The sequence below is a fragment of the Cervus canadensis genome, chromosome 30, assembly GCF_019320065.1.
Source record: "Cervus canadensis isolate Bull #8, Minnesota chromosome 30, ASM1932006v1, whole genome shotgun sequence".
NCBI classification, from domain to species: Eukaryota; Metazoa; Chordata; class Mammalia; order Artiodactyla; family Cervidae; genus Cervus; species Cervus canadensis.
The window spans coordinates 16,378,792-16,403,027 of NC_057415.1; the positions used below are offsets into that span (position 1 = coordinate 16,378,792).

The 24,236-nt window shown below is 41.9% G+C and overlaps 2 protein-coding genes across 4 annotated transcripts in view; one reads left to right on the forward strand and one right to left on the reverse strand.

The window, feature by feature from the left end:
• The window catches only part of HABP4 (hyaluronan binding protein 4), a 34,578-nt gene extending 19,976 nt beyond the window's left edge, over positions 1 to 14,602 (forward strand). For both annotated transcript variants that reach the window (XM_043453425.1, XM_043453426.1), the window contains 3 exons: positions 7,535 to 7,706; positions 11,037 to 11,222; positions 13,221 to 14,602. In XM_043453425.1, the coding sequence (XP_043309360.1) occupies positions 7,535 to 7,706; positions 11,037 to 11,222; positions 13,221 to 13,277 (415 nt within the window). In that variant the 3' untranslated portion in view covers positions 13,278 to 14,602. The remainder of the gene's footprint in view (positions 1 to 7,534; positions 7,707 to 11,036; positions 11,223 to 13,220) is intronic.
• Positions 14,603 to 19,025: 4,423 nt separating this feature from the next.
• CDC14B (cell division cycle 14B) overlaps positions 19,026 to 24,236 on the reverse strand; it is a 128,295-nt gene continuing 123,084 nt past the window's right edge. Inside the window, exons 14-15 of one of the 2 annotated variants that reach the window (XM_043453415.1) lie at positions 21,193 to 21,256; positions 19,026 to 20,180 (exon numbers count right to left, since the gene is read on the reverse strand). In XM_043453415.1, coding sequence (XP_043309350.1) covers positions 21,238 to 21,256 — 19 coding nt within the window. In that variant the 3' untranslated portion in view covers positions 19,026 to 20,180; positions 21,193 to 21,237. The remainder of the gene's footprint in view (positions 20,181 to 21,192; positions 21,257 to 24,236) is intronic. The other variant, XM_043453424.1, reaches the window with a different exon arrangement.

A 24,236-nucleotide genomic window follows, 5' to 3' on the forward strand; every position in this document is an offset into this window, starting at 1 on the left:
ACTGAGAATTAGCTGTATCTCTTGTTGACTATCCAGTCTTTGCTAAAGTGACAGTAAAAACTGAATTCGGTGCTGATTCAAGTGGGACAGTGGAGCCTGCCTGTTCTGTTTGTTTGCTTAGACTGTGTTTTGTTTCTTTGTTTTCAGTTTTGGGTTCACTGGGTCTTTGCTGCTTTGCACACTTTCTCTAGTTGCGGTTAGCGGGGCTCCCCTTCATAGTGGTGCATGGGCTTCTCATTGCAGTGGCTTCCCTGTTGTGGAGCATAGGCTTCGTCTAGGTGTGCAGGCTTAGTAGTTGTGGGCACATGGGCTTAGTTGCTCCATGGCATGTGAAGTCTTCCTGGACCAGGAATCAAACCTGTGTCCCCCACACTGGCAGGTAGAATCCCAACCACTGGACCACCAGAAAAGTCCTAGAATGTGTAATAATTTTTGGTCAATAGACAACAAGGTTAAGGAACCTATCCTTGGTAACTTTATACTGTTCCCAACGTGGCTTGTTGAAATGGCAGGTGATAACGGAAAATGCGTACAGGGCATCTGTAAGAACACCTTTGAATGAGGTGCATCTGAGTGAACAGTGTCAGGCTGATCACCTTCATGGAGGGAATCACTTGTGGCAAATGCCCTATTCTAAACTGCACTATTTGCTTTTTGGTGTCTATTATTTATTTTATTTTGGGTGTCTATTATTTATTTAGACACTATTTATTTTGGGTGTCTCTTTTTCACTTCAGGTCTGCTTTTCCTACATGCCTTCTACTTTTTTGTTCTATTTCTCTATGTTTAGACATATGTTTTTAGGACAAACCAGCAAACAAAAAATACTTCCCTTGTCGTCTTAACACAGAATCCATTCTTACTGAACTTTTTGGAATTTATTAACTTCTATTAGGTTATCTTAGTTATGAAAGAATCCTCAAATTTGTAGGATTTGTAGCATCCAGTTCCACCAATTTCTTACTTCTATCACAAGTAGGCTACAAAACCCCTCATGACTCCTTAATATTTCTTTATTTTTAGCTCTTTTTGTCAAAAGTTATAGAAAAAAAATGTATTTAAATAAGAATGGTATATTGAAACTGCAAGTAAGTAATTGAAACTAAACTGTTACCAAATCATGGTCATTCTTGTTTCATAGATTTCTCTACCCACTTCTTCTACTCCCAGGATATATTACATATTATCCAAAAATGTTTCAGAATTAAAAAAATAACTGGAATATCATTATCTCATCTAAAATTTTTAAGCAGTTCCTTAATATCATTAAATATCTAGGTAGCTTCTGAGTTTCCCTGATTATCTTAAAATCTTTTCTTAAAACAATTTATTTGTTTGAATTAATATTGAAATACACATTTTAATGGGTATGTTTTTTATATATTTTTATTAATAAAGCAACATTATTGAGGTATAATCTGAATTTGATAAACAGCACATATCTAGTATATACAGTTTTACAGGTTTCAAACCCATAAACAATCAAAGTAATGAGCACATCTGTCAGTCCAGAAAGTTTCTTTGTATCCCTTTGTAATCCCTCCCTCCTGCCCCTTCCCTTCAGGCAACCAGTGACCTACATTTTTGTCATTAAAGATTAGTTTTCAATTGCTATAATTTTATATAAATGGAATCATACAGCATGTATTCTTTTTGTATTCCTTTTTTGTCTATATTATTTACTAAGCATGCATATTGTAAGATGCATCCAGGTTGTTAAATATATCAACAGTTTCTTCCTATTTATTGCTGAGTGATAATCCACTTTACACATAGACCAATATTTGCTTAACTATCTACCTGATGATCATTTAGATTACTTATGGTTTTTGCTATTATAAATAAAGCTGCTGTAAACATTTTTGTGTGTCTTTCTGTGGATATACATTTTTATGTATTTCTCTTTGATTTCATCAATGATCCAATGATGGTTTCGTAGCATATTATTTAGCTCCCACATGTTTGTTTTTTAGAGTCTTTTTCTTGTAGTTTATTTCTAATCTCATATCATTGTGATCAGAAAAGATGCTTAATATGATTTCTATTTTCTTAAATTTACCAAGGTTCACCTTGACCCAGCATGTGGTCAATCCTGGAGAAGGTTCCACGTGCACTTGATAAGAATGTGTAGTCTGCTGCTTTTGGATGGAATGCTCTATAAATATCAATGAAGTCAAACTTATCTAAAATGTTGAAGAACTGGCCTTTAGTTTCATTGATCTTTGCAATTGTTTTGTCTCTGTTTCATTTATTTCTGCTTTGATATTTATAGTTTCTTTTCTTCTACTGACTTTAGGTTTTGTTTGTTCTTCTTTCTCTAGTTGTTTTAGGTGTACAGTTAAGTTGTTTAGTTGAGATCTTTCTTGTTTCTTGACCATTCTTGTTGTTTGGACCATTGAACTTTCATTTTCATTTGTCTGTAAGTTTTTTTTTTTTTTTTGCTAAACAATAGTAGCATATTGTTTAGCTGCCATATGTTTCTGTTTTTTATAGTTTTTTCTTGTAGTTTATTTGTAATCTCATAGCATCATGATCAGAAAAATTGCTTGATATGGTTTCAGTTTTCTTAAATTTACCAAGGCCGTCTTGTTCCCCAGCATATGGTCCGTCCTATGGAATGTTCCATGTGCACTTGCGTAATCTGCTATTTGGGATAGAGTGCTTTATAAATAGCAATTAAGTCCATCTGGTCTAATGTGTCATTTAAGGCCTGGGTCTCCTTATTAATTTTCTGTCTGGATGATCTGTCCATTGATGAAAGTGGGGTGTTAAAGTCCCCCATTATTATTGCAGTTTTCAAAAAATTATTGTATTATTGTCAATTTCTCCTTTTATGGTTGTTAGTATTTGCCTTACATATTAAGGTGTTCCTGTGTTTTTGGGTGCATATATAATTAGAATTGTTATATCTTCTTGGATTGTTCCTTTGATCATTATGTAGTGTCCTCCTCCTTTGTCTCTTGTAACAAGTCTTTGTTTTAAAGTCCATTTTGTCTGATATAAGTATTGCTACTCAGCTTTCTTTTGATTTCATTTGTGTGGAATACCTTCTCCCATCCTCTTACTTTTAGTCTGTATGTGTCCCTAGGTCTGAGGTGGATCTCCCATAGACAGCATATATATGGGTCTTATTTTAGAATGTACCCAACCAGTCCATGTCTTTTGGTTGGTGCATTTCATGTATTTCTATTTTGATTAATGTAATCAATAATTGCATTAGTTATCAATATGTATGTTCCTATTACCATTTTTAAAATTGTTTTGAGTATGTTTTTGTAGGTCTTTTCCTTCTGTTGTGTTTCCTACATAAAGAAGTTCCTTTAGCATTTGTTATAATGCTAACATTATAGGTTTGGTGGTGCTGAGTTCTCTTAACTTTTGCTTGTCTGAAAAGTCTTTTTATTTCTCTGTCAAATCTGAATGAGAGCCTCACTGTGGATAGTATTCTTGTTTGTAGGTTCTTCTCTTTCATCACTTTAAATATTTCGTGCCATTCCCTTCTAGCTTGCAGAATTTGTGTTGAGAAATCAGCCAAAAACCTTACGGGAGTTCCTGTGTATGTTATGTTATTTATCAGTTTTCCCCGGTTGCTTTTAGTATTTTGTCTCTCATTTTTGTCAGTTGATTACCGTGTGTCTCAGTGTTTTCCTCTTTGGGTTTATCCTTCCTGGGACTCTGTGCTTCCTGGACATGGTTGACTATTTCCTTTCCCATGTTGGGTAAGTTTTTAGCTATTATCTCTTCAAGTGTTTTCTTGGGCCCTTTCACTCTTTTCCTCCTGGGACCCCTATAATGCAAATGTTGGTGCATTTAATGTTGTCCCAGAGTTCTCTTGGACTGTCTTCATTTCTTCTCATTCTTTTTTCTACATTTTGTTCCACAGCAGTGATTTTCACCATTCTGTCTTATAGGTCACTTATCCATTTTTCTGTCTCAGTTATCCTGTTACTGATTCCTTCCAGTGTATTATTCATCTCTGTTCATTTGTTCTTTAGTTCTTCTGGGTGTTTGTTAAATATTTCTTGCATCTTCTCCATTTCCCACCCCCCTGCCCCCGAGATCCTGGATCATCTCCAGTATCATTATTTTGAATTCTTTTTCTGGAAGGTTGCCTATCTTCACCTTTATTTAGCTATTTTTTCCCTGAGGTTTTATCTTGTTCCTTCATCTGGGACATAACCCTCTGCCTTTTAATTTTTGTTTAACTTTCTGTGATTGTGGTTTTCATTTTGAAGGCTGCAGAATTGTAGTTCTTCTCTCTATAAGTTAATTTTTAACAATTGTATTTAACAGCCAAATCACAAAATTCCTGAAAAAAATTTTAACAATTGGCTGTTATTACTTAGCGCAAGCCAAATCCAGTATGGCATTATAGAGTGGTAGAACATGTTTCTCTGTTATTCATATTTTTTTAAAAATTTTCTTAATTCTAATAGTGAGAGGCAGAGGTTTGATCAAATTCATGTTCAACTTTTTGGTATGATTGTTGCAAAGTTTATGAAAGGCTGCTGCTTATCATTTCCTTTATCCATTGATTTATTAGGGCTGCAAATTAGTGATAGTCTAATTCTATCATTCTTTCTTTATTTAAGTAGCTGGGATGATCTTAAAGAAAAACTTACCTAGAACTAGTTGATTACAGTGAGGTGTAAGTTTGTTAAGGAAATGAATGATAGTAAAAGAAATATTTTACTTTTACTCATTTTCAGAATGAGTTGGCTCCCTCTTTCTTTCAAAGGTGCTGGTAACTTTTTTAAAATGTTGTTATGAACTTAGAGATTATCTGATGTGTTTCAGTCCACTGAGATTTAATGCTTATTGGTACTTAAACTGATCCATTTTTTGACTGAAGGGAGCCTCTTCAAGTTAATCCTTGATCCTTTTGACACACATTCAGTAATCTTTGATAGCTTGCTTGCTTTCTGGCAAGACATGTTTATGACTCATCATCTATAGTTCACGCCTTATACTGAGTCATTTTTCCAGGGAGCCAGAGTCCTTTAATAGAATATGGTATTTAGAATTGTATGGCATCACTTACATGTGGAATCTAAAATATGATACCAGTGAAATTATCTGTGAAACAGAAACAGACTCACAGACATAGAGAACAGACCTGTGGTTGCCAAGGGGGAGTGGGTGTTGGGGAAGAGTGATGGGATGAAGTTTGGAATGAGTAGATACAAACTATTTTACATGGAATGGATAAATAACAAGGTTCTACTATATAGCACAGAGAATTCAATATCCTGTGATAAACCATAATGGAAAAGAATATGAAGAAGAATGTATAACTATGTATAACTGAATCACTTTACTGTTCATTGTAAATTAACTGTACTTCCATAAAATAAACTTAAAAGATAGAATATGGTATTTAGAAACCACAATCTAGGCACTGGGGTTACTTACTACTACTAGATTCTTTTTTTTTTTTTTTACTACTACTAGATTCTTAACTGTTTCTAGTATATTTAAGTGGATGAGCTGAGAAATACACATTACACTAACATTTTTAAGACAAAATATATTATGAGTTTATTCATTATTTTCATTTGAAATTTAGGAGTACAAGATTTTAGCTAAACTTTCTTACATTCATTTTTCTTTTTCTTCCATGCTGAAAATCCCAGTTTTCAGTTACATTGTACTATCATTTGCTACACACATAACAAATATTCATAACATTACCAACACTATCTTCAGTAACATGATTATTAAAAAGTTATATATAGAGATGAATAATCAAATTTATATTTCAAGGCACTTTAAATAGCTTTTTTCTGATGCTTTTTATTGCCAATGTGATAAACAATTAGGCTAATTTGACTAATCTTGCTTCCAAATTTTAGATATTGAATTTAAATGTTTTATAATTATACAAAATATTTACATGTTTCCAAAGTACAATCTGTTAAGACATGATATTTTCCAGTTAGTTTATATCCCTGTTCTTTCCCTGGTGTATGTTATAATTTTATTTTAAAAATCTGTATGTATATGTATTTATATGTTGTATTCCTTTGGTGAATGGAAACATATATTCTACCTTGCTGTTTTATCAGTATATCCAGGAGGTGCCCCATAGCAATATATGTATTTCTGATTCTTTTTTAGCTGCTTAGTATTCATGTTTGATGTCTGTAATTTTTCCACTAAGATCTTCTCCAGATGATTTTGGTTCATTTCCAGTATTTGAGATTACAAAATTTAATGTCTTTTTATATTTTTGCCAGTGTATATTTGGGATATGTTTTTATTTTAAATACTTATTTACTTGGCTGTGATGGGTCTTAGTCGCTGCATGCCAGATCGTTCATCTTCATCACAGCATGTGAACTCTTAGTTGCAACATGTAGGATCTAGTTTCCTGACCAGGGATTGAACCCCAGGCCACCAGCATAGGGAGTGTGGAGCCTTATCCTCTGGACCACCAGGGGAGTTGCTGGGATATATTTTCATATTAGTGTTTTTCCAAACATTTCATTGTGAAAATTTGCAAGCACACCTGTTCCTATCACCTAAACTGATACAGAATTTACGTATTGTGAAATGTACAAAAATAAGTTTACATTCATTGTTTTGACATTTGCACTTTTTCTAGTTGTGTCATTTGTTTATATTGAGTTGTGCGAGTCCTTTTTATATTCTAGATCTAAGTCCCTTATCAGATAAATGGTTTGCAAATATTTTCTCCCATTCTGTTGAGTTATCCTTTCACTTTCTTGATGGTGTCCTTCTGAAGCATGAAAGCTTTCAGTTTGGGTGATGTCCATTTTATTTACTTTTTGTTTTAATGCTTATGCTTTCAGTGTTGTATCTAAGAAGCCATTGCCTCATCCAAGGTTTATGCCTATATTTTCTTAAAAGGGTTTTATACTTTTAGCTCCTATACTTATGGTATGAGGTAGAAGTTCAACTTAATTCAAAGGAGAAAGAACTTTTCAACAACTGTTGCTGGGAAAACTTAATATCCACGTGTAAAATAATGGTCTTTGGCACCCTGGTCAAAAAAATTAATTGCTCATAAATATGAGGGCTTATTTCTAGACATTAAATTTTGTTTCACTGTTCTATATGTCTGTCTTTTTTAAGAATTCATGAATTTAAGGAGGACATTTATAAAAGAATGCATTTTTGACTCACTGTTTATAACCTCTGTTCATGGTTCTCTATATATGTTTTGTCTCAATAGCGTCTCCCATTTGTTTCTACAATTATCTCATTTTGTGTGTAATGCCATATGGGAAGGGAATGCTTGCTGGTGAGTGTAATATTAATGTCACTGGAATGGTTATATTCCCATTTTTCAAAGACTGCTTTCAACATAGATAGGGAGTATCTTCAGTTGAGAGTGATGGCATAAAATTATGAAAATAAGGAAGCTTATGGTTCAAAGATTTTCTTACCTTGTTTAAATCTGAGACGCAGTTCTGTGAAAGTACATTAAACTAATGGGTATGACTTCCTCTTTCAGAAAATAGACATTTCAGACCCATCAAAAATTATTCTTTATGATTATACTTCTTTATAGAGTTCCTGAGTTGGAGGTAGAAGAAGAAACTCAAGTTCAAGAGATGACCCTAGATGAGTGGAAAAATCTTCAAGAACAGACCAGACCAAAGCCTGAATTTAACATCCGGAAACCTGAGTCTACTGTCCCTTCCAAAGCAGTGGTGATACACAAGTCTAAATATAGAGATGATGTAAGCATGATCTTTTATATCTAGAGGTAATCTTCATTGTTACCTTATTGAAAACGAAACGGAACATTAGTAGTTGACATTCTAGTTTCAACCTTATAGTAATCAGATGTGTCTGTTTCAACCTAGGAGTAACCATGCATGCCTAATTTTACTATATTTTTATTAACTGAAAAAAAATTGACCCATTAAATACTTGATCCGAAGCAGTTATAGTGAGCACATTTTCTGCTCACTCCAGAACTGTGTGAAGACTGTGCTTATACTGTGTTTTAGTTGCATTTCAATTTTGTGTCAAAAGAGAGATCCAGAATGTTTCCCTGAATGATGCCGTTTCATAGGATAACTACTAGGCATTTTCGTGATTAGATTACCTTCAGTTATGATTCTTTCTTTTAAATTCAAGTATAGTTGATTTATAATATTTTTATAGTTTCAGGTGTACAGAAAACTGATTCAATGTTATTTTTCATGGTTCTAATTCTTAATAGGCGTGTTTAACTGAAACTAGTTGATCACTTTAAACCAGAGTTGGGTGAATCCTTTCTTGTGATATTGCAGTAGCTTTGCTCCCTCTGCAGAAATTCACCAGAGGACCCCTGAAGCCCCATGACAGGCACTGCTAGCATGGCCAGCTATCCATTTGGGATTGCTAACACATTCTTAAGATCTGATTTGACATGGTTTGTGTTCACCTATTTATTGGCGGCTTCAGCTTTGAAAATATCTTCCAGCATATATTGATAAGGCTGGTCAGAGAGTTATTCAATCACGTTCTATTTGAATTCCTAAACTTAAGGGAGGGTACACTGAAGCCTTGTAATTTTAAAATTTAGAGTTAGTATCGTTCAGTCACAGCTGTTTATGTTGATACCAGTCTCTGAGTCAGTGATGGTGGTGAGCACTCTTCCTCTCTGCTTGATGTTATTCATTGATTTTCCATTTGAAAATCAGGAGTTTTATACTATGTAGATTTGTCTGTGTTCCCATTTACATTTTGGTTAGTTATATTCTTTTTATGAGTAGTTTCTCTAGGGGATCATTTATGATACTGGATTCCTTCCTATCGCCTCTTTCCATCAATCCAAACTCCGGGAGTCTATGTTTTGAGCTGTTCCTCTAGAAAAGGCTTTTTGTACACATACGGGGCCAGAGCCTTATTCTCTCAGAAAGCTCTCTGAGGTCTTTTTACAAGTCTATCAGCTAGTTGGGTTGGGGTTTTTTTTTTCCCTATCCACTTTCTTCTCTTGTAAATAAAGTTTTGCCTAAAACAATTGTGCTGTCAGGATTTGAAATGTGCAGCTGACATGTTAAGTAAAAATAGAAGCTGTTCTTCTTAATCCACACCAGATTCATCTTCCCTGGCTTCTGAGAGAGGTCTCCTGGAATCTTTGAAGCAACTGGGTTAGCTGAGTCATTGAGCTTGGTCTCAGTAAGGCACACATCTTTGTTACTTATTAACCTTATAGCATTGATGATTTTAGCCAGGAATTGTTCTTAAAGAGACAGAAGCCAAATCTTGGTGTCGCTACTTTGTTCTGGATACCCTGAAGAGAACAAAAGCACTGGAATAATACCTCTTGTTTCCTTGGAGCTCTGTTCTTGACAAAGTTAAGACCTAACAGTAGCCTATGAATAGAGCAGGCCCTTAAAGCACTTTGGCCTGACAATTTGCTCACTCAACTTCCATTGCAAGCTGTGTCTTCTTACTGGAAGTCTGCTGCGTCTCTGCGGAGGTGCCTTGACAGCCAGTTGTTTTCTAAATCAGGCAGTAGTTTATTATTTTGCCTCTTACATTTTTTTGTATCTATCTTGTTACCAGAGTGCAAGTGATCCTGAATTGTTCTTTCCTTCATCTTTTTAACTTCAAGAGTACATCTGCCTAAGGACACAAATGTTAAACACGAAGCCTGGAATAAACATATGGCCAAAAGGAAAATGCATGCTCTGGGAAGTTTGATTCCATTTGCTGGACAAGCAAATGGATATTTAACCATATAACACTTTGGAGATTCTCATCCACAATCATTGGCCTATTTTCTGCAGGTTTATATTTCTCTGTAGGTTTATATTTTACTTACAAGTGAAAGTTTTTGTTTCATCCATTGTTAGGAATTGAAACCAAATCAAATTTGAAGATTTATTAATACAGTTTTAACAAGAGACAGAACTAATTTGACCTCTTAATTCATGTGTCCATGGGATTCTCCCGGCAAGAATACTGGAGTGGGTTGCCATTTCCTTCTCTGGGGGATTTTTCCAACCCAGAAATTGAACCTGGGTCTCCTGAATTGCAGGCAGGTTCTTTACCAGCTGAGCTACTACAAGGGAAGCCCCATACAATAAAATGTATATTTTCAAAGAATTTTAACTAAGGTGGTTTTTAAAAAGCAGCCTGAGTTCTTTATTCAGCCTTGGTAGCAACCCTTAGATAACCATACTGTGGTGTTACTCGTTCCATATATTTTGAGTCTAAATTGTTGACTGTAAATCATCCAATTTTTAACATGGTGTTTGTACAGTCAGCACCCATGTTAAGAGCAGTTTCTCCATCAGGTTCTTTTCTAGGAAGGTGAATTTTCCTTATTTATCAAAGTAGCATTTGTGAACAAAATAAAAGGCAGGAACTAAAACTTTTCAATCTCAGCAAAATATACTTAGATATGTAACATTTATAGGATTTCTGTTAGTCATGTTAAATCTCACATCTTAACCTACTAAACTGATAGAAATTTGGTCTGACTTGAAGTAAGTTCAAAAATGCTTGATTTAAGACTATGAGACTACTATGTATAAAGTAGATAACTATTAAGAACCTACTATATAGTTTAGGGAACTCTATTCAATACTCTATGATGATCTGTATGGTGATAGAATCTTAAAAGAGTGGATTTAGCATTTATATAGCCAACTGGGGCTTTCCTGGTGGCTCAGCAGTACAGAATCCACCTGCACTGCAGGAGACACGGGTTCGATCCCGGGGTCAGGAAGATCCCCTGGAGAAGGACATGGCAACCCACTCCAGTATTCTTGCCTGGAGAATCCCAAGGACAGAGGAGCCTGGAGTCAGACACGAGTTAGTGACTGAACAACAGCAATAGCTGACTGACTTTGTTGTTACAGCAGAAACTAACCCAGCACTATAAATCAGCTACTCCAATTAAATAAAAAACAAGAAGGCCCATCAGTATGAGAACGTGTGGCTGCAAAATGTGCAAAACCCATGCAGCTGGAAGCAGAGCAGCAGCATCATCTTCCCCAGCTCAGCCCAGTGAGTGTCCATGGAGACGGCCGTGTGTATGTTCTGTGTTTGATGCTGTAACTGTGTTTCAGATGGTAAAGGATGACTATGAAGATGATGCCCACGTTTTCCGGAAAGCGGCCAATGACATCACATCCCAGCTGGAGATTAATTTTGGTAACCTCCCTCGTCCCGGGCGTGGAGCCAGAGGTGGCACACGGGGAGGCCGGGGAAGGATCAGAAGGGCAGAAAACTATGAACCCAGAGCAGAAGTGGTGGTAAGTGTGTATATTCTAAATCCTGGTTTTTTGAAGTGAGAGGATGAAGATGCCCTGGGCCTATAGAGTTTAATTTTGGAGGATCATCAAGTTCTGCCTGATCTAGATAGAGGACGTTCTTTCTCCCGTCTAGTGTGGGTCTCATGTTAGAGTGTTTGGAATGGTCATCAGCATGATGGGCATCAGTTGAATACAGACCATTGTGTAGCCCTGGTCTCCAGGGAAGTCTGTCTGCTACGATTGTACACTGAGGGCTGGAGAAAAATTCACACATGTGCATCAGATGAGGTCCCCAGGCTCGGTATTGAATTAGATCAACTGACAGTTGCTTACTATGGTGTAAGCAACCCTGTGCCATGATGCTTTCAGAGTAGACAGAATCCTTCCAACAGCTTCGAGGCGACCTTTTCACGTCAAACCATTCTTTGCCACCCTTCAGCCAGCACTGCTCTACTTCTGGGACAGACAACCTTGTTCCTTACTCCATGGGGCCTTTCTGCCTGCTAGCCTCCCTCCCACCCCTTTGCCTGTTTACCTAAGATAGATCCTCTACCCTCCCTTCATCAGAGGAGGCTTTCAGACCAGGTCAGAGTCCTTCCTTTCTTTGAGGCACCATCTGCATTTGTAATTATACTATCGCTGGTACAGTTGTTGAGCAGTATCTGCTGTCTCCAGAAGACAGATTGGTTTCCCCAGTGCCTAGTATAATATAAGCTGTACTAGACGCTTCATCAGTGTTTTGTGAACAGATATACCAATACCTGTTTAGTGGGAATCGGGCACAAGGTTCGGTGGCCCGCAGAGGCACCATGCTGTCCTTGTGAGAATGGGGCAGCCTCTTCTCTATGGCTGGTCTTGGAAATGTTCCTTTTGCTGCCTGAGTCCCTGATTCCAGGGAGCAACCCCTGGGAGGGGTCTAACTTGTTATACTTCAGTAAGAATGAAAACAAGTGTTTTTTCTGGGTAAACTTGAGGCCAGCTTGGAAAAAGGATCTCTTCTGGAAATAGAAAATATACGCCTGCCCCTTTCCCATAGCAGCTCTGCCACCGTGGTGCAGTGTGGCTATCTGGTGCAAGGGGCCCTGCCGCCCACCTGGGCTCTTCCAGCTCTGCCCCACCCTCAGACCCCACCCCCTTCACAGTTGCATTATGTCAGAATCGTGTTCTTTTTGCTCATTTATTGTGGTTATCTCCAGGAGAAGTTTCTCTTCTAGAAGACATCACTTAGCTGTAATGTGTGCATGGCCACCAAATTGCACTGGACGCCCTGACTGTGGGCCTCTATTCATTCCCAGGCCATCTGTTACTGAAGTTACCAGTATGCTCCTCCTGCAGGAGCTCTGTGAGCTCCTAAGGGTAGGACTGTCTTTAATCATCCTTGTATCTCCATGTAGCAAACATTCAGTCATGTTTATCGGATGAACGAGGGGCTAGATAAAGGGTCCAGGTGGTAAAGAACCCACCTGCCAATGCAGGAGTCTGAAAGATCCCCTGGAGGGAGGGCATGGCAATCCACTCTAGTATTCTTGCCTGGAGAATCCCATGGACAAAGGAGGCTGTTGGGCTATAGTCCATAGGGCTGCAGAGAGTCAGACACAACTGAAGTGACTTAGTGTACCATGCATGCAAGGTACAAATAAAGGGTCACAGTAAGGATTTGTGGGAGTGAGGGCCAGGGCAGGGCGTGGGAGAGGCAGGGTGGCAGGCACTGCCAGCCATTTTGCAGCGGGGACAGAGCGGGTCAGAGGAGGGAGAAGCATGCTTCCGTGCCCCCTCTGCAGGGTCTGAGCAGAACTTGGCTGCAGCTCAGAGCAGGGCCTCGCCTAGGGTGACCCTGCCACTCTTCTCTTCCCGCTGGGCCTCTCCCTCCCTGTGTTTGGGCCACTTACCCCTACTGTTAGCTCCTTCCTGCGAGAGCAGGTACTGTGTCTGACACACTTCTGCACCCAAGTAGGAACAGGTGAACTGACAGTTGGTTTTAAAACTTCTCTTTTTTAGATACAAGATGTTGCTCCAAACCCGGATGACCCTGAAGACTTCCCTGCTCTGGCCTGAGACAGCCCAATTTCCCTGGCAACTTAAACAGCACTGGCATACCTATGAAGAGACTTTTCTTGCTGTGGGGAAGAAAGTCAGACTCTAAGAACAATAGATGTTGCTTTTTCCCGTGTAGTTTGAACTCATTGCACTCTTTTTGGTCTGGGTGGTTTGTGGGAACAGGGATTCCTCCAGACACTAGACAGCAGCAGTTCTGGCTGGGGGTTAGTCTGGTACTTTCCCAGGAAGGTAGATAACAGTGATTATTTTTTTATTTAATGAATTCCAAATGTAGTTCAGAAATAATGTTTAAAATTTGTACATAGATTGTATTGACTCCTGCACAGAAGCATGGAGAGTAAAGCAAGTTGTAAAATAGAATCTATTGAGACTACTTAGTAAGTTGTATAGATACCAGAAGGCTGCGTCCTTCAGTATTAGAGGAAATACATATAACTCTGCTATTAATTTAAAGCAGTCACAGCCTAGTTTTCAGAGACCAAGAAATGAAAATACAGTTATATTTACCATTTACTTGTAAATGTTATATTCTCCTGGAATTTTTTTGGTTTATTTAACCAGTAATTTTAAATAGCTACTGTGCAGTCAGAGGTTACCACTCTGTGGCAGAGAATTAGGGAAAGTATTGGGGTTTTTCCTGGTGATTTAAACTACCTCGTGGTTTTTGTGTGTATGTAACACACACATACACACATGCTTAGTATAAATGTGCACATTTAGTGTTTGGGTGGTTTTTAGGATGAGTATTAAGTATATGATCTTTAAAATCATGTTATTTAAGCCACCGATCAAATGAAAAGGGGTCCAGGGAAAAGTGTTGCAGATTTTCTCCCTCAAAGCTAGTGTCAGAATTCAGCACCTGTGTACAAAAGGCTGTCTGTCCCTGTCCTGGGCATGACTTGTAAATAATACTGAACACCTATATGCAGTTTTTTTCACTCGGCCCTCCACCAGTTCGAGTTCCTCTTTCTTGCCTTTGGAGCATGTTAGGATTAGGGGTTTCCTTGGAGGTTCAAGGAGACCCCACTAATCAGCAGGGCTGAGACTGGGAGGCCTATGGCGGTTCGGCTAGCTGCCTGTGGGTAGTGCCGCAATGGTGGCTGGGGCGGAGGCAGCTGTTAACAGCCCCGGAAGCTGCGGTAACACTCTTCCCATTTTACCGAAGAAACTGGGTAACAGTCACAAACTTGTTACACAGTTGCTATGTTGGAATCTGAACCTTGGTCTCAGGATTTGTGCTTTTCTTTGCCTTGCTATACTGTCCAAGATGGCAGTTCTGAACTTGAACCCAAGTGTAAATAAAGGTTGGTATTCCCTCCTAACTTTGTGTATAGAGTTGAATCCTTTTGGTGACACCCAGGTCAAGAGGGAAGAACATGGGGAAAGACCACAGTGGAGTCATTTCACATTTTGTTGAATAATTAGAGCTGAACCCTTAGTCACATTAAGCCACTGTGGTTGACAGCCTACTTTTGGATTCTTGTTATTAATCTGAGTATTAAGGTCATCATTTTATTCCCCCTCCCCAGAATAAGACAGTGAACATGAGTACCCTAATCTGAGTTAAGAAGTCTTGTGAGAGTAAATGTTCAGCCGTGACAGTCAGCTGGTGCAGGCTTCAGCTGTCACCTTAAGTCATTCTGCCTTGCCTTGGCTTTGAAGATTGGCAAAACAGAGATCCCTTTCAAAATTCCCTTATTCCCTTTAGTGTCATGAATAACACTTGCGAAGCCCATTGTGCTAGATTTCACGTTGTATATGCAAACACTGCATCCTTCCCAAAGAGACTGAGGATTCCTGTACCACGGAGCAGTCTCAGATCTCATGGTCAGAAAAAGTTTAGTGAGGGGATAGGGGATGGTTTCTGGGCTTGCAGAGGTCTTCATTTGCTTACCAGGACTACCTCTCACCAATTTGGTGGGTCAGATGCATGTCAGGCTTTTGTCATATGATTGTCCACAGTCCAGCCCCAGAGAAGACAAGGCAGAGCACAGGGCAAGAGGAATCCATAATGTGATGTAGGGAAACTCAGGAGGCAGGATTGAGTTTGGAACTATTTACAAGGCAAGGCCTTCCAGAGGAGTTTCCCCCGCACAACTCCCTTGAGGTGATTTGGTATAGACATGTTGTCATGAGGTGGGACACGTTTCTGGCTGACAACTTTAATACTAAGCAAATTAACCCCATCTAAGAAAACTTGTGAGCCTAACAAACCCTTTTAGAAATGGAGGTCAAGCATATTTGAATTCCCAAGGCAGGTGTGCCAGCCCCAAGCCTTCACCCAGGAGCTCACTGCAGGGGCTCAGGCTGCCAGCGCAGGAGCTAGAGATGAGCTGGTCCCAGGACCTGCAGCCAGGAGAGCCCCATCAGTAGAGAGGTGCGAACCCAGACAGGATGAGGGTTTGGTCCCTGCTTTGACCAGATGAAAACCTGACAATCTGGGAAGAAGCGGAGTCACTGCAAAAGCTGCTGCTGGCTGGGAACCTGGTGCTGGATGGTCTGAACGTCTAGCCAGGCTACTATGAAAAATACATCTTTAGCCTAGTGTTACTGATGAACAGTTGACATTTTCATCTCATGCAAGGCTAGCCCCTCACAGAAGCCGTAGCACGCACCCCATTTTCTAGTGCTGGGTTCTAGTGGACGTCCTGTCCTCCCCTATTCCCTGGTTCCTCCATGCCAGCCCAGGGCTTAGGCGTTTCATGGATGACGGCATTGCTTCTCCTTTGAAACCACACCATGTGTGGTGTTGGCAAGTCTTAGGGAAGAGCAGGACCAAGGTCTCAGAAGCTGAGAAAGGTCAGCCCTTGAAGGGAAAACAGGACTGCTACCTACTAACCTATCCAGGAGAGAGCCACGCTGCCAACAGAGGGTGGGGAGACCAGAGCATGAGCCCAGCAGGACAAGCAGAGGTTCACTTTGAGGAAAAAATGTGCCACTTTCCTTTTACTCTGCTGCTGTTGTCCTCAGCACCCAGAGAAGACAGGGCAGTGGGGATCACATTCCAGGGTCCTGCCACCTCACCTCCACATCCTCCCGACACTGGCCTGAAGTGAGGTGCTTGGGCAGCCTCTGCCCGAGCATGTCGGGCAGCAACACTGCCCACAGCATGTCCCAGGTGTGGAGGCTCTTAGTATTTGTGTAATAAAGCAAGTGAGAAAGGAAGAAAGCAAGTTATTGAAAAGAAATCTTTATGGTTAAATACAACAGAAAAGTGCAAAACTTATTGTAACCACTACCTAAGTCAAGGAACCTATTTCTCCAGGAGGCTGTCCGTGTGACCCTGCCAATCACAGCCTGCCCTCCTTCGGAAAGGAGTACTATCCTCCCTTAGAGGAAGCACTGCCCAAGGAGGCAAACCTCAGTGATAAGGCTCTGCCCTTTACCTGAATGTCCTTTAAGTCTGAAGGGTCCCCCTTGACCTTTGTTGCAGAACCTGGGTAACATGAGGAAATGAGCTTTTCTTGAGTAACTGCTGTGTGCTGTCTTATAATTGTCTCATGACTTGTCAGGGAACAGGAAGAGACGTCCATCTTCCATGCTCCCTAGCTAGTATTTGGGCGGAATGGGATGAAAAGATGAAGGAGAAAGAAGATTCGGTCTCCAAGCTGTGTTCTTTCTACACACCCCTGAAATTTCCAGTTCATGTTACTAGTCCCTTGGGCAAAGCTGCTGAGCGGGTCAGGAAAGGCCAGAAGATACATGTGCCTCTGTGGGAACCAGAGGACCACATGGGGTATGCGCTGTGCTTAGCTCTCCCTGGGGTGAGGTGTGCCCAGGGCAATGCCGCACTGTGACACATTCTCCTAAAAGCATCTGAAGTGCTCTGAGAAAGCTCTGGGGCTTCCCAGGTGGGGCTAGGGGTAAAGAACCCGTCTGCCAGCGCAGGAGACGTAAGAGACGTGGGCTCCAGCCCTGAGTCGGGAAGATCCCCTGGAGGAGGGCATGGCAACCCACTCCAGTATTCTTGCCTGGAGAATCCCATGAACAGAAGAGTCTGGCGGGCTATAGTCCATAGGGTCGCAAAGGGTTGGACATAACCGAAGCAACTTAGCACGCATGTAGAAAGCTTTAATAGGTCTCCTGCACAGGTGGTGAGGGCAAGTCTTGGGAGGGCACCAGACTAGGTTCAGGGCTGCTGGCATGGTGCTGGCGGAGACAGGGGCAGAAGTGTGGCTCTTCCAGAGGCCTCATGGAGCCTAAAGTCCTAAGTGCTCCAGGAGCCTCTGCTGGCCCAGGCCACCTCTGCCCATCTCCTGTTGCTCTGGGAGAGCCTTTTCCTTGGTCGTAGGTTTCCCAGGACCCAGGGCAGTAGGACTTTCCCCAACCAAACCACAAATGCTCTCTAAACTATCACAGCTTCACCACACGTGAAACTGGCCCCATAGTGTGGGGAGAGCACCAACTGCCTTGTTTCTTTGCAAAAATGTGGCCCCATTTCAGAAGGCTGACTTGGGAGCGTCGTTGGGGAACACCTATCATGAGAATAGAGTGGCATCAACTTACACATAGGAAAAGGCCAGCTCTCATTCCAATCCCGAAGAAAGGCAATGCCAAAGAATGCTCAAACCACCACACAATTGCACTCATCTCACACGCTAGCAAAGTAACGCTCAAAATTCTCCAAGCCAGGCTTCAACAGTACATGAACTGAGAACATCCAGATGTTCAAGCTGGATTCAGAGAAGGCAGGGGAACCAGAGATCAAACTGCCAACATCCACTGGATCATAGGAAAAGCAAGAGAATTCCAGAAAAACATCTGCTTCATTGACTAAGCTAAAGCCTTTGATTGTGAGGATCACAACAAACTGTGGAAATTCTTAAAGAGATGGGAATACCAGGCCGCCTGACCTGCCTCCTGAGAAACCTGTATTTAGGTCAAGAAGCAAGAGTTAGAACCAAACATGGAACAATGGACTGGTTTCAAATTGGAAAAGGAGTATGTCAAGGCTGTATACTGTCACCCTGCTTATTTAACCTATATGCAGAGTACATCACGAGAAATGCTGGGCTGGATGAAGCACAAGCTGGAATCAAGATTGCAGGGAGAAATATCAATAACCTCAGATATGCAGATGACACCCCCCTTATGGCAGAAAGTGAAGAAGAACTAAAGAGCCTCTTGATGAAAGTGAAAGAGGAGAGTGAGAAAGCTAGCTTAAAACTCCACATTCAGAAAACTAAGATCATGGCATCTGGTCCCATCACTTCATGGCAAATAGATGGGGAAACAGTGGAAACAGTGACAGACTTTATTTTCTTGGGCTCCAAAGTCACTGCAGATGGTGACTGCAGCCACGAAAATAAAAGACTCCTTGGAAGAAAAGCTATGACAAACTTGGCATATTAAAAAGCAGAGCCATTACTTTGCCAACAAAGCTCTGTATAGTCAAAGCTATGGTTTTTTTCCAGTAGTTATGTATGGATATGAGAGTTGGACCATAAAGAAGGCTGAGTGTCAAAGAATTGATGCTTTTGAACTGTGGTGGTGGAGAAGACTCTTGAGAGTCCCTTGGACTGCAAGGAGATCCAACCAGTCCATCCTAAAGGAAGTCAGTCTTAAATATTCGTTGGAGGGACTGGTGCTGAAGCTGAAATTCCAATACTTTGGCCACCTGATATGAAGAAGTAACTCACTGGAAAAGACCCTGATGGTGGGAAAGATAAAAGGCTAAAGGAGAAGGGGATGACAGAGTATGAGATGGTTGGATGGCATCACCGACTTGATGGACATGAGTTTGAGCAGGCTCCCAGAGAAGGTGAAGGGCAGGGAAGCCTGGTGTGCTGCCGTCCATGGGGTCACAAAGAGTCGGACATGACTGAGCAACTGAACTGAACTTACACGTAAGTCCCTCAGGGGTTTCTGAGAGTTCTCGAAAAACAGGAAGAGTATTTTCTCCAGAATAGCCACCCTGCCAGAGGCACTAAGGATAGCTCCAGTCAGGGGTGTACACAACCCAGCCCCAGGGGACCTCACTCACCTGATGAACCACCGGCATAGATGTGCTGGTGGCTCTGGTCTGCACTTCACCCACCCCCTAAGATAGGAGAGCAGCATTAGAGCAACCGAGAGGAAGACAATATGCCTGAGGTAAGTCCTACATTCTTGGCAGTGCAAAATGATCAGAAGGAGAGTGTTTTGGTGAGAAGGGAAAGTGAGAGTGAAAATGAGCGGGGCGGCCAAAGAAACATTCAGTGAGAGGGGTAGGATGCTGGGGAGAAAAGAAGCAGGAGAAATTCAGAGGCCAGGTGGCCCAGCAAAGAACATGGAAAGCCAGGGTCCTGTGACTAGGGTGGGAAGACCTCCTTTAGGGATTGTCACCGAGGATCCTGAAGGCCCAGAACAGGGCTTGGAACGACTGGAGAACAGGCTTCTTCAGGGCACACGTCTAGGCGGTACCCTTCAAGTGCACCTGTGTGACCAGCACCCCTGCAGTTGGATGATGCTCAGCCAGTGATGCCATGGAGGGCTTGTCTACGAAGTCTTCAAAATCTTGTGTTTGAGGGAGACGGAGGACGCTCCCATCATATAGTCAACAAGGAGTCTAATGTAAGAAAGCTCAAAGAATGCTATCCACTTGGAATTGCACCACTACCACAGAGGGGGTGCCAGCCTGGTCCTGCTCCCAACCCAGCCATCCAGGTAGCCTACAGGAAGTCCCAGCTCTGGCTTTGGGCTGAGATCTCAATACCCACGGGAAGAAATGAGGCAAAAACTCCTATGCTACGAGGCTGAGGCATGGGCCTGAGGAAACAGGTTTAAATTGCATCTTGAGAAAATTTCCAATGGTAAGCGCTGTCTGTCCAGGGGAGACCTCTGGAGATCTAGTCCCTGCGGATCCCGAGCCAGATTAAAAGTCGGTCTAGAAAGGTCACAGCCCGGGACATCCAACCATCACTAGAAAAGGGGGGAGAGAGACGGAGTTGTATTTATAATACCAGAACCTGTCTTAGGGGGTTACTGGATACTACAGGGACTGGTTTAATTTGCAGGCTGGAGAAAAGACCCCAAGTTTCACGCTGTTTAAAGGTGGACAAATATGGGGCTGGCCAGACAGAAACACTCTGAAAGGCAGGAGTGAGCTAGGGTGGCCACCAGTCATCATGTCCCCGTCCCCACTCCTGTCTGCCAAAGCTGAATGAATACTCAACTGCTACTTGAGGATATGCCAATCACTGGTCTGCCTAGGGCACTCCTGTGTCACAACAGACCCCTCACGCTTAGGGACGGAGAACACAGGATGGGCAACCTCCCTGTGGCTGCTATACTGATATGCCAGGGCCAGGCAGGAAGGCCGGCCGGGAGTCCGAGTCCCCCACTTTCATGAGAATGAACCTTGTTCTCTGGGTCAGCCCCCGCTGCCTCCTATATTAATGAAAGCTTCCCTTCGTGCCCTTCCTCTGCCAGCTGGGGCTTGGACCAGAGTTAAACAAGGTGAGCACAATTTTCACTTCACAGTCTACTACTGCTGTTTCCGTGACATCGCCCAGTAAAGCTGTATTTGAACCTACTCAGCAGTTCCCAACTAGGGGAGAGACTGCCTCCTGAAAGTGGCTGAAAATGCGCATTGGGAGAGGCGGGGGCGGGGGTTGGGTAACCCAATGGGTGGGAACACCACTGGCATTTAGTAGGAGGGGCAGGTGGGGGAGGTTTGCAAGGAATGCCAGACTGGATGCATTCTCTGGAGTTCTACACAAGGAAGAATTGTCTGCCTGAAAAGTCATCTTGTTTTACATGGAGAAGCAAACCCACCCTGAGAACCAGTCTTTCTCAAAATAAAACAATGCACAAACCCTGCTACCTCCCCCTTTCTTCCTATCCCCACCCAAAGCCTCTCCTCATTTAAACCGATGACATAAGAATCAGAGGGGCCGCAGCCAGGGTCCCGCCCTGCAGGAGGCCTCCTTACCTGGGCATCTCAGTGTGGATAGAGCACCCGTCATCCAGAAGCATGTCAAAGCCATGCAGACTTGCTAGCAAAGAAATGAGACACAGTTGAGACAAGGCAGAGACCAGATGTGCTTCAGGGGCAGGGTGGAGGGATTTCCACTCCACGTGGATGGGGCCAGGCTTCCCATTGAGGGAGCTGGGGTCATCTATTGAGAGGAATCTGAAAGGGTTTCCCAGAGGCCATATGCTCCTCCAGTAAGTGAGAAGATGGTGAGACTATACACAATAAAGGAGTGTACGATGCTAACCACTTAGAAGACAAAATGCCCCAAATCTGAATAATGGGGCAGCTCAAAGACTGGACTATGTGTAGCAGGGAGGGATGGTGACTGCAACCCATGGCTCTGGGGTCAGTGATGACCTGTTAGCCCGCTAGCTCAGCAGTCTCACAACAGCAGCTGCCAACGTGGTGCAGAAGGAGTACAGGACTGTACGTGTGATGGTTCTTCTGAAAAGCATTAAGCCAACATCCTAATTTTTTAATTAAACATAATATACACGGCTCTCAGTATGTACCAGGTGCTTGTTCTAAGTAATGAACAAATGTTAAATCCTCATACAACCATATATTTTAATTTTTTAATTAAACATAATATATATGGCTCTTAGTATGTACCAGGTGCTCGTTCTAAGTAATTAACAAATATTAAATCCTCAAACAACCTTATTAGATATTGTCATTTTGGCCCAAATCACACAGCTAATAAGCGGCAGAGCAAAGGTTTACACCCAGTCTGGGTCCATAATTCACGCTCTGAACTATTATTAACCAAACTGCTTTTCGATGCAGTGTACATCAAAAGCTTTAAGATTCTGCATGTCCCTGACCTAGAAATGCCTTTTAAAAGAATTTAACCTAAGGAAATAGGCAGCACCACCCAGGAAGAATTTACATATGAGAATATTCATGCAGTGATGAAACAGTAAAATGATGGGAACTGCCTGCAAGCTCAACAATGGGGAGAGGATGATTACTTAAGTCACTGCATACTACAGAGAAGTTTTTGGAGACTTCCTCCACTACACTGCCTCTCAATGTACCTCCAGCTGCACTTAAGACCCAAAAGTGGAGGAAAAGAAAGCAATGGTGGGTATTATGCTCCACACTGGCACCAGACCTCATACTAAGGCACAATCACGTACTTTGGTCTCTTTTAATCCAAACACCACGCACTTACTGGTCCAGTTTTATGGATGAACAAAGTAAGAGCCAGGGGGCAGATAAAGGATCCACAGAATAAATAAATAAAATAAAGCTCATTTTAGAACGCACATTGCTGACTGCCCCTTTCTGTATCAACTTGCTATTTCAACATGAAGGGGCCTTCTCTACTAAATCATTTCAGCACTCTGCCTTGATCACTCTCAAAAGAGAGTTTCAGTGTGTCAATTTCTCCCTTCAGAAGTCAAATTGTCTGGCCTCTTTAAAAATTTACCATTATACTTGTATGGAATTATGCTGCAGGGACCAAAAATAGCAGAGACTGAGAGATGATCATCTGCTATCAAAAACCGGTCTTTACCTAATTAAGAGAAAAGTACCTTAAATGTATAAAAATTAACTTATTGAATCCTAAAGAAAAGCAATCCTGAATATTCAATGGAAGGACTGATGCTTAAGCTGAAGTTCCAATACTTTGGCCATCTGATGTGAAGAGCTGACTCATTAGAAAAGACCCTGATGCTGGGAAAGGCTGAAGGCAGGAATAGAAGGGGACAACAGAGGACGAGATTGTTGGATGGCATCACCAACTCAATGGACATGAGTTTGAGTAAGCTCTGGGAGATGGTGAAGGAGGCCAGGCGTGCTGTACTCAATGGGGTCACAAAGAGTCAGACATGACTGAGTGACTGAACAACAATAAAAATTAACTTACTGAAAGCTAGGTGAAAATGCCATTTGCAGCACGTCCCATTTATTATCCCACTTAATTCTCATTATAATTGTTAAGGTGAAAATTCTCTTATTCCCATTTTATTTATGGAAAAAAGTAGAGGTGTTTAGTGAATTGTCCATGTGGTAAATGAAAACCGGACAGAGAAAGAAAGCAAGAATCTGCAGCACTAGGATCTCAGAGGCTGGCTGCTCACACTGCACAGCCCTGGAAGACACGGCTGCTCGCACGAGAAACAGGCACGTCCTCTAGTTTCATCCAGAGCCAAGCCTCAGAGCCTGACTGCCAAGCCTGCCCCCTTCACGCTCACATATCTTGAGCTGCTTGGCCAATGCCACCTGAGCTCCCGTGGGTCAGCAGGAGGGCACACAACTCAGGGTAAACCATGGAGGAGCAGGCAGACGCGGCAAAGCCTACAAACTGCTCTTTGAGGGCAGTGGTATGTAGGAGTTTGGATGAACAGACCAGTCCCTTGACTTTACACTTTGAAAACTCATATCCTAGCACAAATCAAAGCTAAGTTCTGAGGGAACTGGACAGCCCCCTTAGCAGGACAGGTTCCTACATCCTAGACATAACCTTTGCATGATGGTGTAGGCAATTAGGTTTTTCAGGATTCTGCCCTACAAGAGACCAAGAGGGAAGGCAGGTGATTAGCTGTGGATGGCGGCCTTGGTTATACACCAGGATACGAAGTGCTCCAGCACTGGTCCTGCCTTTACTTAGCACTTTAATCCAGACCTTGGCAGGTAAAATGAAGGGGCTACAGTGTATGACCCACGAGACTCCAAGGGTCTGACTCACATGTGTCTTTTCCTTAGCAGTTTTCAGAAGGGTCAAACCTTTACATGCCTGAGCTGGTTAGTGGGTATCTGTAGAATGAGTTCATATCAGGAGCCCCCTCACTTGCTTACTGTCTTATCCTGAGGAAGATATCACAGACTAAACAGTATACCCCCCAAATTCTTAAGTCAAAGTCCTTCCACCAATACCTCAGAATGGAACTGTATCTGGGGATAGTGCCTTTAAAGAGGTAATGAAGTTAGAACAAGGCCATTAAGATAGACCCTAACCCAACCTGATTCATATGATAAGAAATGGAGGACAG